Below are 16,753 nucleotides of genomic sequence, written 5' to 3'. Positions count from 1 at the left end.
CAATGTGAAACAAAAGATTAGCCAAAGTCTGGAAAAGGTAAAAGGAAATAGGTGCAAGGTTTTGTTTTGGATTAGCAAATGACTCAATAGGACAGGGAGTATGTGTTTAATTGTTGAAAATGTTCAAGACATAATCGAATGAAGAATTCGTAATTATTACAGCCACCGAAGAAAACCAAAATACTGTCACAATAAAAGCTGCACTCGGTCATCTCTTTGGGTTATTTTGTACATTGATTGCTAATATTTAAAAATGCACACATGCAAAAATAATTATATATTGAATATAATTAAAAGCATGTTGATATTCTAAACTTGAATATCAGCAATACTTATATGCTAACTGTCTTTCTCTCCTCTCTTTACCCAAAGTTGCTAGCATGACATTGTATGCATTTTTTAACAAGACAATCATACTGTACACTGCTAGCAAGGTTGTAATACATTTGCACAAATAAACTCTTCAGTTGATTTGGAGGATCTGCTAATATCTCATTATAACAGTACATGCCTGCTGGGGAGGATAGTATACTAATAATGAATGTTTATGAGTGCAATGGTTAGAATATTTCATGAGGTGAAAGACAGAACAGCCCGTCTTTCACCTCATCTTTCCATTGAACAAATGAAAATGCATTCATTATTTGTTTTATATAACACCTAAAATAGATCTTTGTCATTTGATATTTTATTCATTTATAAACAAGACAAAAAGGGACTTGCAACCTTCCCGGTCCTACAGCATCTGCCAAAGCTTTGTAGTGAGACTGAGATGCCCTGTCTTACTCGGGTGTCATCTGACAGAGCCTGCTGTGGCACCCCATTGGCACCCTGCAAGACCTGAACTGAGGCGGGGCCAACCAGGCCTGCGCGGCTCTGCCTCCGGCAAACATGCTTTCTCAGGATCCCCACGACTTGCTCTCGAGCCCCCTCAGTGCAACCAGCCTTCCCATCCATTGCCCAGCAAGTTTGGGCACTGTGTCGGGCCGCTGTTTTTTAAACCTAAGCTCTGTCGCTGCCAGTGTGAGCACGTGGCGGCGTCCAATAGCACAAAATGTGTAGAACCAAAATTACACGCTAAATACAACCAAAATTGCACACTAAATAGAACACAATGGCAAATGGTATGAATAATCCATATCACGTGACTCAGTTCAGGCATTATATAAAGATGAATGATACATAAACACTTAATGTGCTAGCAGGGTAACGTAACGCTATATAACAGGTAAACATAAAATTCCACAGCTTTTAAAGGCCATATGAAAAAACTCTCCATAACTAAGTCTTTCTTTGTGAAATTGTTGCTGCTAAGCCTCCTCATTTAAACTTACTGTATAGCTAGCAATTAGCTGCAGGACACATTTCTGTGCTACAACATTAATTGTATCTTGTATAAGCCAGTTATCATTCAAGGCAAATTTAAACTTCAAGCAACAGCATGAGTGTTCTCAACCTCTGCGGTTACACATAAGCTTCTTTACATTGCCTGTGTGACGTGTTGACCCATATGTCAGCTGGGCTATCGCAGATTTGATCTGTGTAAACTGCCTGTCTTGTGCACGCCGCCTTTCACAAAATGTACACCCTTGGTAGGTTTCCAGACTGTTACAGCATATAAACAGCCTGTCAGACTGATGAAGAGCCAGAAACCTGTTTGAGCTTGACACTTAAAGGACAAGTTTGATTTTTCTTTGAACAACCTTAGTCTCATTGTTATTGCCATAAGTGCCATGTGTGGTTGTTTCCAAAATAGATGGTTCCTGGTTCAAGACCAACTCTTCCCATTTTCCATTCATTTTCCATAACTGCTCATGCCAGTCAAGGGTCATGGGGGAGGGGGAGGGAGGCTGGAGCCTATCCCAGCGGTCATAGGGCATGAGGCGGGGTTCACTCTGGACAGGATGCCAGTCTGTCACAGGGTCACATTTAGACAGACAAATACATTGACAAAAGCACCCACACACACACACACACACACTTACGGTCAATTTTAGAGTCACCAATTCCACTAACTTTCATATTCTTGAAAGTGGGGGGAGGGGGGAGTAGAGCACCAGGACTGAACCCACGTGAACACGGGGAGAACATGCAAACTCCTCACAGAAAGGTCCAGGTGGGAAGTGATCCCACGACCTTCTTGCTGTTGAGGCAAGAGTGCTAACCGCTAAGCCACTGTGCCGCCCCCATTCTCCATGTAACACAGAATCATCAGGAATCACATCTGACATAGAACTTGTGCCAACTCAACATGCACATCCAAATCAGACTGCTGTTCAAAAAGGTAGAAGACAAAAGAAAAAGTCTTTGTAATACAACTGTAGCAATCAGACCTGAGTGCGCTACTCAAACTGCTGAAAGCAACGAGTGTAAATGGGAAAAATTAATTTAACAACCTGGTGCTTTCCAGCCTCTGACATAGACGGCATGTGTGTGGCTTGTTAGTGGCATGTAATGGATGACCGCACGACAAATGAAGTATTTTGAACATGACCAAAACAGCTGACACACCCTGACATGTCCCGAAAAGAGATTTGAGAGAGGTAGCAGACATTATAGGCCCCTCATTTTCATTATGTTTCTTAAACATTTGTTTCTTTGCATACTATTGTGTCTGTGTGTACATGTTTGTGTGTGTGTCAACTATATATAATTAATAACTTGTTTAAATATATGTCATAATGTTTTAACTGTCTGTTTTAGTGTACAGCAAAAAAGGGTCAGCTTTGGTTGTAGTAAAGTCCTTTATAAAGAAAGATGGTATGGTACTGTGTGTTCTATACATACGAGGTCTGTCCATAAAGTATCGTACCTTTTTATTTTTTTTTTAAACTATATGGATTTGATTCATATGTTTTCACGTCAGACAAGCTTGAACCCTTGTGCGCATGTGTGAGTTTTTCCACGCCTGTCGGTGATGTCATTCGCCTGTGAGCACACCTTGTGGAAGGAGTGGTCCCGCCCAGTCGTCGGATTTTCATTGTCTGGAAATGGCGGAATGATTTGGGCTTTTTTTCCATCAGAATTTTTTCAGAAGCTGTCAGAGACTGGCACCTGGAAACTATTCGAAAAATTTATCTGGCTTTCGGTGAAAATTTTACGGGCTTCACAGAGAATAAGGTCTGATAGTACAGCTTTAAGGACACCTTTAAGGACGCTCAGCGCACCGCGCTCTGAGCTGCGACGACACGGCACAAGCCACCGGACCATTTCTGAGCTGATGGCTCTGTGGATACGAGACCGTCGTGTGCTCTTTCTCTGGTTATCACAAGAGCTGGACATCAGCCATTTTCTGGCAGATTTCACTTTTAACAAGAGATTTTGTCATAGAAAGCCGCGCGGAGGCTTATATATATATATATATATATCTTCACCTTCCTTTCTATAAAACTAAACATAGTCTGTTTTCCATCAGATATTGTGTCATACAAATATGGAATGATAAAAGAAATGTAACAGAGGGCTCATCATCATTGCAAACTTTAAAAAAAAAACTGCCTTTACATTTAATTCATGAAGCTTAGTTTTGTTTTTTCAATCTTAAATTTTTGGCCGTTTTTATTTTTTTTTTTTTGTATGCATGCATAACACTTCTGACTTTGAGAAAGTCAGAATGTAAGCTTGAGCAGAAAGCTCAAACTGCAGGTCACTGGTACTAGCACATTCAATCTAATGGTTACACTTACATATGAAACATAAGAACAGGTACACAAGAAAAGGTGGCCTAATGAGTTGTAAATTACCCCAGCAGTGCCATTTGGCACCCTGCGGTCAGAATAGGAGGTGGGAGGAAAGGCTGGGTTTGCGAGTGTTAAAGGTTGCTCTATCCTGATTGGGCTTTATCAAGGTTTGGGTTAATCACTGCTGCCCTGTAGGAATGTTGCCTGTCAGGGGTGGGGTGGGGATATCTGGGGGGAAAATATACTTTTACACCGGCAACAGTGCGGCATTGTGTGATGTGCTTGTGGCAAGTAGTGGCATGTTGTGGTTGATGCAGCTCTATTCGCCATGTAGGGTACTCAGATACACTATGTCCACCTTGGGGATTAACAACCTTACTCAAGGGTAACACAGTGAATTTGCTCTATGATATGGAACTGAACTGAGAAGCTGCCTCTCTAACCTCAAATCCAACACCTCCCTGTACCAGTAAAAGAGCTCTAAATGAACTCCAGTCAGGACACCGAAACAGGGATGGACTCCATCACTGAAACAAGGAACTTACAGTTAAGCCTAAAAATTGATTATAAAACCTCTCCACACATCAAGCTTTGCTGTCTGCCACAGGAGAGGATCATGGGTAAAGTCCCTCTCACACAGATGGCGTGTTTGTGGCACATGCCAGCCAATTCGTCACTACGTGCCACAAACACATCATACAATGCCACATGTTTATGACACTCGCCAGGGTGTGATCAGTACTTTGGTCACTCATTCAACTTCACTTGGAACACCTTGTAACCAGTGGTGTAGTCTACATGGAATGCAAGTAGACGCTGTCTACTCACCTAAAAAGACCTGGAATTTCCATCTACCCACTTCAAATTGCCCCGGGGAACGTGACGGTGTCAATAAAATGACCGCTTATTGACTGTAATTTTATTTTTTCCCTTTAAAAGACAGCCATCAGGCGTCCATCACTGCAGAGTGCACCGTATGTGTCCCATCCCCATTCCTCCCCCCCGCGCTTGCTCTGCTAGATAAGAGTTTTAATTGGGTCATAGATAGATGGGGGCTGGGCTACCAGCTAATCAGCGCAAAAGCCGCACACAAACAAGAAGAATGCTAGAGAAAGTATCGATGGTGATTATTACCCGAAAAAATGAAAAGAAAACAGGCCTCGGTTTTAGATTTTTTTTCAAAAACGTCCACCTGCTGCTTCAGGGCCGATTGATGAAATTTGCACCCTGAGTGGAGGAGATAAACCTGGCGCTGTCTGTATTGCTGGTAAGTGGGCTACGACAGCTAGTTTTTTTATTTGTTCACTAAGCTAATGGGCCTAAAACGGTCTAAAAAACATTCTTTTCAATGAGACGCGTTGTTTTTTAGATGCGTCAGAAGCGTCGCGTCAAAAGCCGAGCTAAAAAGACGCTTCTAACGGGAGCACGCATTGCTGCTTGTCGGCAGGCTGACGCATCAAAGTTCAATCCAAACCAACTTTTGATGCTTTGAAGTGTGACGTACCTTTGCGTTGTCCAATAGGAACGACGCATCGGGCCAAAACACGGAAGACTAGTGGCAGAAACCACTGATCTGTACAAAACAAAGGTGTCACAGGACTGCTCATTTATGGAGCAGTTTTCTGAAGGAAAATCCTTGGAAATGTTTTTTGTTGTTGTTTGTTACCTCAGAATTTCTGATTACTGTTAAAAAAAAAGTTTAGAACACTTGTAATTAAAATAGCTAAATGAATCAATAAATGGTTCTTTAGAAACCTTTCATCTGTAAATTAAAACCACCTGTTATTTCAGATTAGATAATTTCTTGTTTAACATAAGGAACCTCGGACATTTATTTTTAGACAAAATAACATGGAAATTTGTACAGTTTTGTTAAGTCTGGTACATTATTTATATCTCAGTTCAACCAGAAAAAACAGACACTGTAAATAAATACAAATGTTTATTATAAATGCAACAGGAAATAATTTAACAATGACTGCAGTGATTGTAAAGTAGGATTTCTGTGACATAAACTTCATGATGAATTTTTTAATGGTCATTTCAATTGTAATTGTAATTTCGCCAAAATATGTAATTGCCTTTAATGTTATCAGGACAGAGTCATTTCTAAAATATGAATTTGAGCACAATAAGTGGAGAGCTTCTGCTTGTGCAAATGTCTTTTGACTTTGATTCGTGGACATTTTTAATGATCCGTTCATTTGTTGTTAAAATATAAAATGAAACAGCTTTTTAAAAAATAATAGAGTTTTGCCCATAATCTACAGATGTCTCTTGAGCTCGAGTCCCGTTGGCTATTGGATAGTGTAGTTTTAAAATGACTGGAATTGGTAAGTGACATACTCTCTGGTATTAATTGCATGGTTGTCTTCATACTATACTTTTGTGCCACTGATTTGGCCTACAATGTTTTTGTCATGGGTTGAAAAGGTTTCTGCAAAGTAAAGCATCTACCATATTTTCATTGTATGTGAATTTTCTGGGAGCTAGCATCTGTCCTTCAGCCTAGCTGCTGTTTTAATGGAACTTAACGTATACTAATACTAGCTTGTTTATACTGGGTAGGTTTCTTTATGGACCACAAAGCCTACAGGTTTCACTCCCCCGTCTAGACCTGATGATGGACTGTCAACTTCAACAGAGATTGTGATAGGAGGCGTGAGGCTCTGCAGCCAGTGCATGCTCATGTAGACCGGTGTGTTCTATTTTGTTTTTGTTTATGCGTCTAAACTGTCCACAAACAACGTGGGGGCATGCGGATTATATGAAGGGTGAATCTTGCAGCTGCTGAATTTGGCAGTACAGGCTCATATCCCGTACTAAATAGAGGGAGGAAAAGTGAACTCTTGCAATATACTTAGTTGGGAGGAAATAATCTGCTCCTTATTATTGTTAAGAGAACTTTTCTTTCTTAATAACAAGGAGTCACAGTCACTTTTTTTTTTGAGTGACTGACTTAAAGTTGTCTTATTTTCTGTTAAACAATACACAGAAGAATAGAATAGAATAGAATAGAATAGAATAGAATAGAATAGAATAGGCTTTATTGTCGTTGTACAAGTGATACAATGAAATTGCAGTAGCTTGCATATGATACTTTTGGCTGGATTTAAACATTGTTTATTCCTGGTTAATGACCTGATTAAATTTCTTTGTTAAATTAGGTTTTCAGATGCCAAAAAATAAATGTATTTGATCTTTGTATTTTTTAATCACTCTTTTAGATTTACTGTTGTATACTGTATTTTGCAATTGGTGCAAATTACTTACCGTATTTTCTGGACTATAAGTCGCACTTTTTTACATGTTTTGGCCTGGGGTGCGACCTATACTCCGGTGCGACTTATAAATGAAAAATATACCGGTAGGATCTCAATTAATTTACTGTAACAAAACAATTTTACGTGACAGAGTCGATCTATGTTTTAAAATGGCCACCAGAAAAGGAAATGCAATGCATCATGGACACTGTAGTATGGCGGCCGTCCTATAAGTCACGCTGGTCACAATAACCAATCAGAGAACAGAACGTTGGACGCGTATTCCTCACCTCACCCACAGCGTGTGAAGCTGACGAATACGGTGCTTGCTGTTATTCCGGCATGGCGAACAAAACAGCTTCAACCCTTGGATATCAGTGTGAGCAGAGTGTTTAAGTTGACGCTGAGAGCTGCGTGGGAGCACCGGGTGAGCGACGGCGGAGGATTAGTGTGTGCACTTCGAAGGAGCTGGCGTCGAAGATTGTGAATAGCGTTTGAAGCAGACGAACATGGTGTTTATTCCGGGACGGCTAACAAAACAGCTTCAACCCTTGGATATCAGTGTGAGCAGAGTTGACGCTGAGAGCTGCATGGGAGCACTGAGCGACGGCGGAGGATTAGCGTCTGCACTTGGAAGGAGCTGGATCGACAACGCTGGGTGGTCATGAGCTGCGCAGGTAGGTGCTGCATGGTTCGGCTCGCAATGTGGTCCGCAAAATACAAACATATCTGTAGGTAAAATGCAGCTCACGAGAGGGCACTCAAGGCTTGTGTGACTGTTCCTGCGACTTCTGACTACCATAGAAAAATAAAAATTTCAACGTTACTGATAACTTAACAAGACAACGGAGAAGGCCCAAAAAAATGCCACCAAAAAGAAAATCATACTCTGCAGATTGTAAGTTATGACTGGTGAAATATGCATCTGAAAACGGTAGCCGTCACAATATTATCATCTGAACTTTTCATGTTAAGTTAACATACCTGTATGTCCATGGGACTTATAGTCCAGTGCAACTTATTTATGGTTTATTTTTCTTTATAATGGATAAAGTGGCTGGTGCGACTTATACTCCGGTGCGACTTATAGTCCGGAAAATACGGTACTTACATTCTAAGACATTTCTCACATTTATAGTGGCAAATATAGAATATAAATGATCAGATGGAAAGTATAGATCTGTTTGTTGTTATGGTGTTAAAAACGTTAATAACCGGGGACGCATACGCACAGGGTTGATGATGGGCAAAAAACACAGTCTACCCACTTCAAAAATGTAGACTACACCACTGCTTGTAACCCTTACACACTGTGTAGATATATCTAGATCAAGATGCTGATTGGACACCATGATTAGTGCACAGGTGTGCCTTATACTGCCCACAATAAAAGGCCACTCTGAAAGGTGCAGTTTTATCACACAGTACAATGCCACATTGTATGTATGTAAGTATGTTAGTAAGTATGATTTTTTTCTACTTCTCTAACTCTCTCTTTGCATAGCTTTGCATGGATTTATATGTTCAATTAGCTGTTTTTCAGTTAGCTTTATATACATTTAACTGTTTTCATAGCGATAAATACATTTTTAGATTCAGATAGTGTTATTTTAAGTAAATTTTAGATTGCTATCTTTATATTAATTTAGCTATTTGCATAGCTTTGCATGAATTTATATGTTCAGTTAGCTGTTTTTCAGTTAGCTTTATATACATTTAACTGTTTTCATAGCGATAAATACATTTTTAGATTCATATAGTGTTATTAAAGTAAATTTTAGATTGCTAGCTTTATATTCATTTAGCTAGTCACATAGCTTTGCATGAATTTATGTTCAGTTAGCTGTTTTTCAGTTAGCTTTATATACATTTAACTGTTTTCATAGTAATAAATACATTTTTAAGATTCAGATAGTGTTATTTTAAGTAAATTTTAGATTGTTATCTGCCTAGAGCGGATTGCTATACGGATCATCGCTTGGTCCGTTCCAAGATTGCTTTCACTTTCAAGCCCCCTCCTAAGAAGAAAGGCCCACAGTTTAAGAAGCTACAAGTCCACAAGCTGCAAGACATAGACACAAAAAAAGGAGTTCCAGGCCAAACTAGAGGAGAGTTGGGTGGAGGAGAAGGCCTGCCTGACGACCCTGAACAACAGTGGATGAGATTAAAGACCATGCTTCAATTGACGGCAGCAGAATAATGGGCTTCTCAGCCAGGAAAAATAAAGACTGGTTTGATGAGTCTGATGCACAAATCCAGGAACTACTAGAAAAGAAACGTGCATGCCACAAGACTCTTTTAGCTAAACCTGATGACCACTCTGCCAAGACAGCTTACAGAAATGCCTGCTCCACACTGCAAAGCAAGCTCTGCATACTGCAGAACGACTGGTGGCTATATTTTGCGGAGAAGACACAACAACATGCCGATGCCGGAGACATGCGCTCCTTTTATGAAGCCCTTAAGACCATCCATGGGCCAGCACATCAAGTGCAAGCACCCCTGCGCTCCTCAGACGGCTCCACCCTTCTGATGGACAAGGAAACCATTATGCAGCATTGGTCAGAACACTTTGAAAACCTCTTCAGTGACAAGCGCACTGTGCAAGAGTCATCAATCGAGAAGATTCCCCAGGTGGAGGTGAAATGGGAACTTGATGACCCCCCCAACACTTGAAGAGATCTGAAAGGCCACCACGCAGCTGAATCCAGGGAAGTGTCCTGGCATAGATGGCATCCCAGCAGAGGTGTACCAAAATGGAGGTGAGGCAGTCCTCAACAAGCTTCAGATTCTCTTCTCCAGTTGCTGGGAAAAGGGAATGGTTCTAATTACCGGGGCATCACTCTCCTCTCAATAGCAGATAAGATTTTGGCTCGAGTGCTGCTCAACAGGCTTACCCCTACCATAGCGCATGAAAATACTCCCGAGAGTCAGTGCGGATTTTGGGCCAACAGGGGAACAACAGACATGATCTTCATCCTGAGACAGATCCAGGAGAAGTGCAGAGAACAGAACATGGCCCTTTATGCAGCCTTCATAGACCTAACCAAGGCTTTTGACACGGTCAGTTGTGAGGGTTTGTGGAAGATTCTTGCACGCCTTGGCTGCCCTCCAAAGCTCCTCACCATCATCTGTCAGCTGCATGAAGGCCAGATGCGACAAGTGAAGTACAACGGGACTCTGTCCGGCAGCTTCCCCATCTCAAATGGCATCAAACAAGGTTGCATCCTCGCGCCCACTCTGTTCTCCATCTTCTTCAGCATGATGCTTCGTGAGGCCAAAGAAGACTTGACAGACGGCATCTATATCCGCTTCAGAACCGACGGAAGTCTGTTTAACTTGCGGCGCCTTCTGTCCCACACTAAGATCACAGAACAGCTAATCATGGAGCTGCTCTTCACAGATGACTGCGCCCTCGTCGCCCATACGGAGCAAGCCTTGCAGCACATTGTGAACTGTTTTGCTGAAGCAGCAAGAGCCTTCGGCCTCACCATCAGCCTGAGAAAGACAGAAGTGCTATATCAACCAGTCCCCCATACAGCATATACCCCACCCCAAATCAACATCGAGGGTACCAGCCTGAATGCAGTAGAGCACTTCACGTATCTCGGTAGTGTTATCTCAAACAACGCATCTGTTGCGAAGGACCTAGACAGTCGCCTTGCCAAGGCCAGCAGTTCTTTTGGTCGACTCTCTAAGAAAATCTGGCAGAATCATGCACTGCGCCTTTCCACAAAAGTGCAGGTCTACAGAGCCATTGTGGTCCCTACCCTCCTGTATGGAGCTGAAACCTGGGTTCTGTATTGCCAGCAGATCAGATTACTGGAACGCTTTCATCAGCGTTGTCTCTGAAACAGCTTCGGGATCAAGTGGCAGGACTACGTCTCAAATGAGGACATCCTTACCAGAGCCAAATTGCCCAGCATGGAGTCTATTATACTCAAACAACAGCTTCGTTGGGCAGGTCACATAGCCAGGATGGATGATACACGCATGCCGAAATTAATTCTCTTTGGCGAGCTCAAGAAAAGGAGACGAAACCAAGGGGCCCCCAAAAAGCGCTATAAGGACCAGCTGAAGAAACAGCTCTCCCTTGCAGGCATTCAGCATCAGTCATGGCAGCATCTAGCTACAGATAGACTCAGCTGGCATTCCAGCATCAAATCCGCCAGCCTGAAGTTTGAGGCAGAAAGAAGTGAGGCCTCACGCCAGAAGCGTCAAAGACAGAAAGAGCGGGCAGCAGTACAAGCCCAGCCTACTCAAGTGTTCATTTGCCCCAAGTGTAACAGGTCTTGTGCATCCCGCATCAGACTTTTCAGCCACCAGAGGGCTTGTAGAAAATAAACTAAAAAAAAAAAAAAAAAAGGCCTTCCCACTATCCTCGCAAGCGAGGAAACTGCCAACAACACACTGTGGACACGCCACCTGCATGGCAGACTAGAAAGCACCACATTGTTCAGAATCTCAAAATGGGAAAAAAAAAACCCAGAGACATAGTTAATAAAACACTGGTCAGGAAACAGCAGGCGACACCCAGCAACTGCCAGCGTGTTCAAGTACAGCACGTTAATGGTTGCCACTAACAGATCACCCACGTGCTTTCTGTGTGAGAGGGGGTCATGTCCCCCCATCACTGAGATGAACCAAATAGTATGTGCCATCAACTATTTTGCAGTGTGAGTTCATAATAATTTGCAGTTCATTGGTGGGTACCTATGTCTCACATGCTAGTATTACACCCCACCCCTCCACTACCCCAGCACCACCCCAGGATATTTCCCTGTTGCAGGATTAGCACCTTATGACATCTTATCAACATTAATGATGTCATATTCTATATAAATAAATGTAGACTGTTACATTTCAAGTTGAAGAATTAAACAGGATAATTGCAGCGTGATTATGCGTTATTATGTAATCATGTAATGCAGTGGAATTATGACCTGTGATTGATGACAGATTTTCAAGCTAAGACTGCTTGAAAATACTGACATTCACAATCAAGTATGGAAAACAGCAGACTAACCGCACATAACTCCTACTGCAGTTCTGGACCGCTCACAAAACTGCAACAAAAAAAGCATAAAATACAAGACAATCACTGACTGAAATCACTCGTGCGCATAATTTATAAATTAATTTGTTAGTATGAGTGGTTCTTGCATGAAGCCCAATGTTTTAATATGATTAAGGTTGTAAAAAACGGAACTCATCCTTGTAAAATTTGCAGCTCGGTGTTGATCGGACGATTATGTACTTGTGACAGAACGGAGGCAAACATTTTGGATGATCCGAACATCAAACACCATGAAAATATAATAATAAAAATGCATCAAAACCAAAAATCAAACCCACCTATCACTGGCTGTTGTTGAGGAATCCACAACATCCAGAGGAAAGTAAAACTACAGTGCACACATATATTTATAATGTGTGCTTTCTGTGTGTATTATTCGGGTGTGTTGAAGTTTATCACCGGTTCCCCTTGACTGCAGAGAGGAGATGCTGCATTTTGTGTTATTTTTCAAGGCACCTCCTCAGCTTCCAACCTCATCCCTCATCCCGCACACTCAGCTAAAACCGTAGCCCAGCAATCTATTGAAATGGTCTGAAAGCATTATCCACACAAGGGAACATGTTAAAGGCAATGGAGTCTTGTAGCACTGATGACACCACTCGCTCCGCCACAGCAGGAAATGCGCTCGCTGTATTTTACTTCTCAATGAAAACATAAGAATATTTGAGGTAATTACTCTGTCATGCTGTTCCCTGTACTGTCTATTAGAAGTGTATCTCATATGGAATTTAGGTAACCCTATTATTCCATTTGTGCAAGATCGCTTTCTTTTCATACCTTTCATTCTCTGAGCATGAACATGAAAATTATATGCAAATGGCTTCTTTTGTATTAACGTTTAAGCAGATTTTGCCCAAAGGAAGGATGGAAAGTGATAAGAAATGACTTGTTTCTCAGAAACTAAGGATAGTATGTGTCTGGATAAGCTATACCAAACTCAGTAGCAGGTTATTTTAAATTAGGGACACAAAATTCATCCATCCATTCATTCATCCATCCATCCATCCATCCATCCATCCATCCAATACTGATAAGTCCCACCCACATTCAACGAGCCTCATCAAATCAGGACCAGTTGTAAAATCTCAGACAAAGTCCTATTTCACATCAAAAAACTTGACATCATGGAAGTTATAGTTTCACTGTAAAGCGAAGGTCAGTTAGATTTTGGCAGAAAACTATGATTAAATTTCTAAAAAATTCAATATAATTCACCATGATCCATGTTTTAATGGATAATGTTTTGCCCTCCATGGTCATCACATACACATACCTATAGATTATGGTCAAGTTAAATAATGGTGAATTTCAACAAGCAAATTTACACTGATGCCAAATTACAAGATTTTTTGATACTGCTCATCTTTCACATGCTACACAGTAAGTTTTGCTGAGTAAAACGTACTCTGCTGGGATAACATTTGATCCAAGTCTAAATAGAGTAAAAAACACTCTATTGTAGAGTGAAATCAGCTCTACCGGTGTCACCGACCCAACGGCCCCCCGCCCCGCCTCCACTACGCATGCGTCATTGCGGAGCTCAGACATTCTGTGGACGGACTCGCTTCACCCAAAGTGATCAAAGGGAATAATGTGACTATTAACCATCAGATGACAAGGTAAACCCTCTTAGATTATTCTAAAGTCAGTTTTAAGCAAAAACAAGGCGTTAATCCGTGATGCTTTGAAATGACGGACGGTCAGTGAACACAACGGCTAGCAGCCCGTGATCGCTTCCTCCGCCTTTTCTGATTAAATAATGCTGAATTTATGTGGAAATGATTGTTGTACAAAAGCTTCAGATATCTGTCGCTGAGATAGATGATGACTGGAGTGCAACCGCGTGAACCGCGGCTGATGCACATGCGCAGCGAAGGCAGGGCGGACTGATTTTTAGGGGGGACCGTTTGGTCTGCGACACTGTCTAGTCAATGCAAGTGGTTCTACTCCAATAAGAGTTGATTTTACACTATGCTGAGTTGATTTAGCACTGTGGTAGAGTATATTTAACTCTATTTAGACTGGGACCAAATGTTCTCCCAGCAGAGAAAATTTTTTTCTCAGCAAAATTTCCTTCCTATATGAAGCTTAGTTTAGGTTAGTTTATATAGTTTCCAAGTTTGTGTATTTTTGCTAATATGTTTCTCGTCTTTTTTAAAGGTGGTAGCAGTTCTTTGGGTCAAATCATTATTTTCTCAGTTCCAGTCCTTTCTTTGTGCAGCTGTAGATGTTTTTTTGAAGAATGTCGACTATATTCTCGAGCCCGTGTAGGATCCTATACAAGGACCTCTATGAGGTCTCCTTGAAGTCTTCATTGCTTCAATGTGTAGAAGTCAAGAGTGCACTTATTGCTCACCACTGGACTCTGTCTTGTACTTCTACATCCTTCACATACTGTAGTATAGGCTTGTAGATGAGGCCAGATTTAAGTCCTGAAGATGATCTTAAAACACTGAATATCCATAAAGCTGAAGGACCTTTTTATCATTCTGACTGCACTCAGCTTATGGTGTCCAAGTGGCAACTTGTGCTGAAAAATGATGGCAGTACAGAAGTGCCAAAACCTGCATATTTGAGAGATCTGCAACATTGAGAAAGAGAAGCTGGCACAAAACCATTAAAGTTGCATGAGATCAAAGTTCACAGCTCACTGTACTCTTACATGGCAGCGGGAGTTGCAAAAGCATCAAACACATTTATGTAGTTATCAATAGTACATGAGTGTTGGACCCCTACCATCACAAAACACATTTCAAATGTGTGAGGAGTGTTTGAGTGACTCACTCAGGCATGTGTTTTTCGTGAAGTCATGCAGGAAGTTCACACATTCCTCTTCTTGGTTTCCACTTCCCTTACATGTGCACCATGGAGAGACTGTCCAGTTGGAATAACTGCTGTCCACATAGTTGGGTGTCATGTCTGTCCCTGTTAGGGTGTGCCCACACACACACACGCACACACACACACACACACACACACACACACACACACACACACACACACACACACACACACACACACACACACACACACAATCAGTGATGGGTCACTAATGGACAATAAATGGACTACCTTTACTGCAAGTAATATATACAGTGCATGACAACATGTTAGTCATAGGGATGGGTTTGCACATTTTCACTTTATGGAAACATATTTTAGATTTAAAGAGGCCATTATTTTATGAATAGTCTGTAAAGTAAGTGTTTTCAGAAGTAAGCAGCTTGAATATAGCCCCAACATAATGACACATTTTACATTTTAAATACCTCCACACTGATGCTTTCAGACAAAGTCAGTGGTGTCATTTGCACATTTTGCAATGTTTTCCACAAAATGTTTTCCACAAAATTACATGCATGATGGAGGTCTTAATGAGTCCAGTTGCTTTCTCTGCTGTAACGGCCCCTTCACACATAGTGCAAAGTTTGGACGGTGTTTGGACGAAAACAGTGAAACAGCGAGAAACAGTTTGAAATTAGTGCACGAAACTTTGCACCGACAGGCAGGCACGCACGCGCTCGTGCACGCGCCATGTCCGTCGAGCAGGAACAGTGCCAGGTGCAGCACATGGTGCCGCTTATGTGTTAGAATAAAAACCAGCTGGTACGTGTGGAACCACATCGGGCCGCGTATGTGGAATAATAAAAGAAAAAAGAAAAAAAAAACACACCACCCAGGACACAAACTCATGCCTTTAAAAAGCTCTGATTCCCAGTCAGCGGCTTTAACACTAAGCTATGGAGCTGTTCTTGGAAAGCTGCGGGAAGCTGCCTCATATCAGGAAGGACATGGAAGTATTACAAAAAAGATTAAAATTACACACCATATAAGAACACAGCATTTACCAAGCGAGCAATACAAATATGATCCGTTCTGTTCCCCTGTAAATGACCTATGGTCACAGACGCACAGTCATGAAATGACATGAATGAGAAGCATTTCGCTCATCTCATTCATGTCCACGTGACGCGGTGTTCTGTGGTACGTCATGTGGCGCCACAGGACACTGCGTCATGTGGAACAGAGCTCACATGGGTGACGTGACAGTGAGATCGCCTGCTGCGTGTACTGATCTGACAGTCCGTTTCAACCTGGGGGCAGCCTGTCCATGTGCACACTGTGCGTGCATGCACTCGCTTGCTGCAGCCCATCGCCACAGTGATATGTTTTTATTTATGTCCACTTGATGACACCAAACAGACACACGCGCATCACAGTGGTCAGTTCTTAGTCCATGTCTTGGTGTGCAAATAGTTGTAGCAACAGGTGTATGAGGCGTTGGAGGCAGGAATGACATTACATGGTTTACACACGATTTCCTGCATCATGCGCACTAAGTTTGCACTTTGTCCAAACTTCCACTATGTGTGAAGGGGCCCTAAGCATTGAGCTGAAATCCAACTCAGCAGAGGTCAGAATTTCCTCGCTGGTCTACTAGGTTGGGTACTCTGGGTTGAGTCGAGTTTGCTGTCTTTGAACTGTGTTTACGCATGTCTAATTTCAGTAAACACATTTCAGTCCTGAGAGCATGCACAAAGATTACTGGTTCCTCCTAAACACAGCATGAAAATGCAGCATAAACTTTATTTACCCTAAAATAGGTGGTGAATTGATGAAACTCTTAAGGTTTTATTTGTCAATGTCCATTCCATTAACATAGGGCTGTCTACTCTGACAACGTGCCCCGTGTGGCAACCTGTGGCATTAACCACTGACTGTGGGGCCTTAAT

At 41.8% G+C, this 16,753-nt stretch overlaps 1 protein-coding gene and 1 long non-coding RNA gene across 2 annotated transcripts in view; one reads left to right on the top strand and one right to left on the bottom strand.

Annotated features, from left to right (window-relative positions):
- The window catches only part of LOC117510338 (GDNF family receptor alpha-2-like), a 347,569-nt gene that overhangs the window by 40,020 nt on the left and 290,796 nt on the right, over nucleotides 1-16,753 (bottom strand). Inside the window, exon 6 of the mRNA XM_034170019.1 lies at nucleotides 14,805-14,945. Coding sequence (XP_034025910.1) covers nucleotides 14,805-14,945 — 141 coding nt within the window. The remainder of the gene's footprint in view (nucleotides 1-14,804; nucleotides 14,946-16,753) is intronic.
- Nucleotides 1,950-14,844, top strand: LOC117510340. The gene is made up of 3 exons (XR_004560686.1): nucleotides 1,950-1,986; nucleotides 11,506-11,508; nucleotides 14,725-14,844. It is a non-coding gene; the product is annotated as an uncharacterized LOC117510340 (long non-coding RNA).

The sequence above is a fragment of the Thalassophryne amazonica genome, chromosome 5 (assembly GCF_902500255.1).
Source record: "Thalassophryne amazonica chromosome 5, fThaAma1.1, whole genome shotgun sequence".
NCBI classification, from domain to species: Eukaryota; Metazoa; Chordata; class Actinopteri; order Batrachoidiformes; family Batrachoididae; genus Thalassophryne; species Thalassophryne amazonica.
This window is presented reverse-complemented; position numbering and strand designations above follow the sequence as displayed.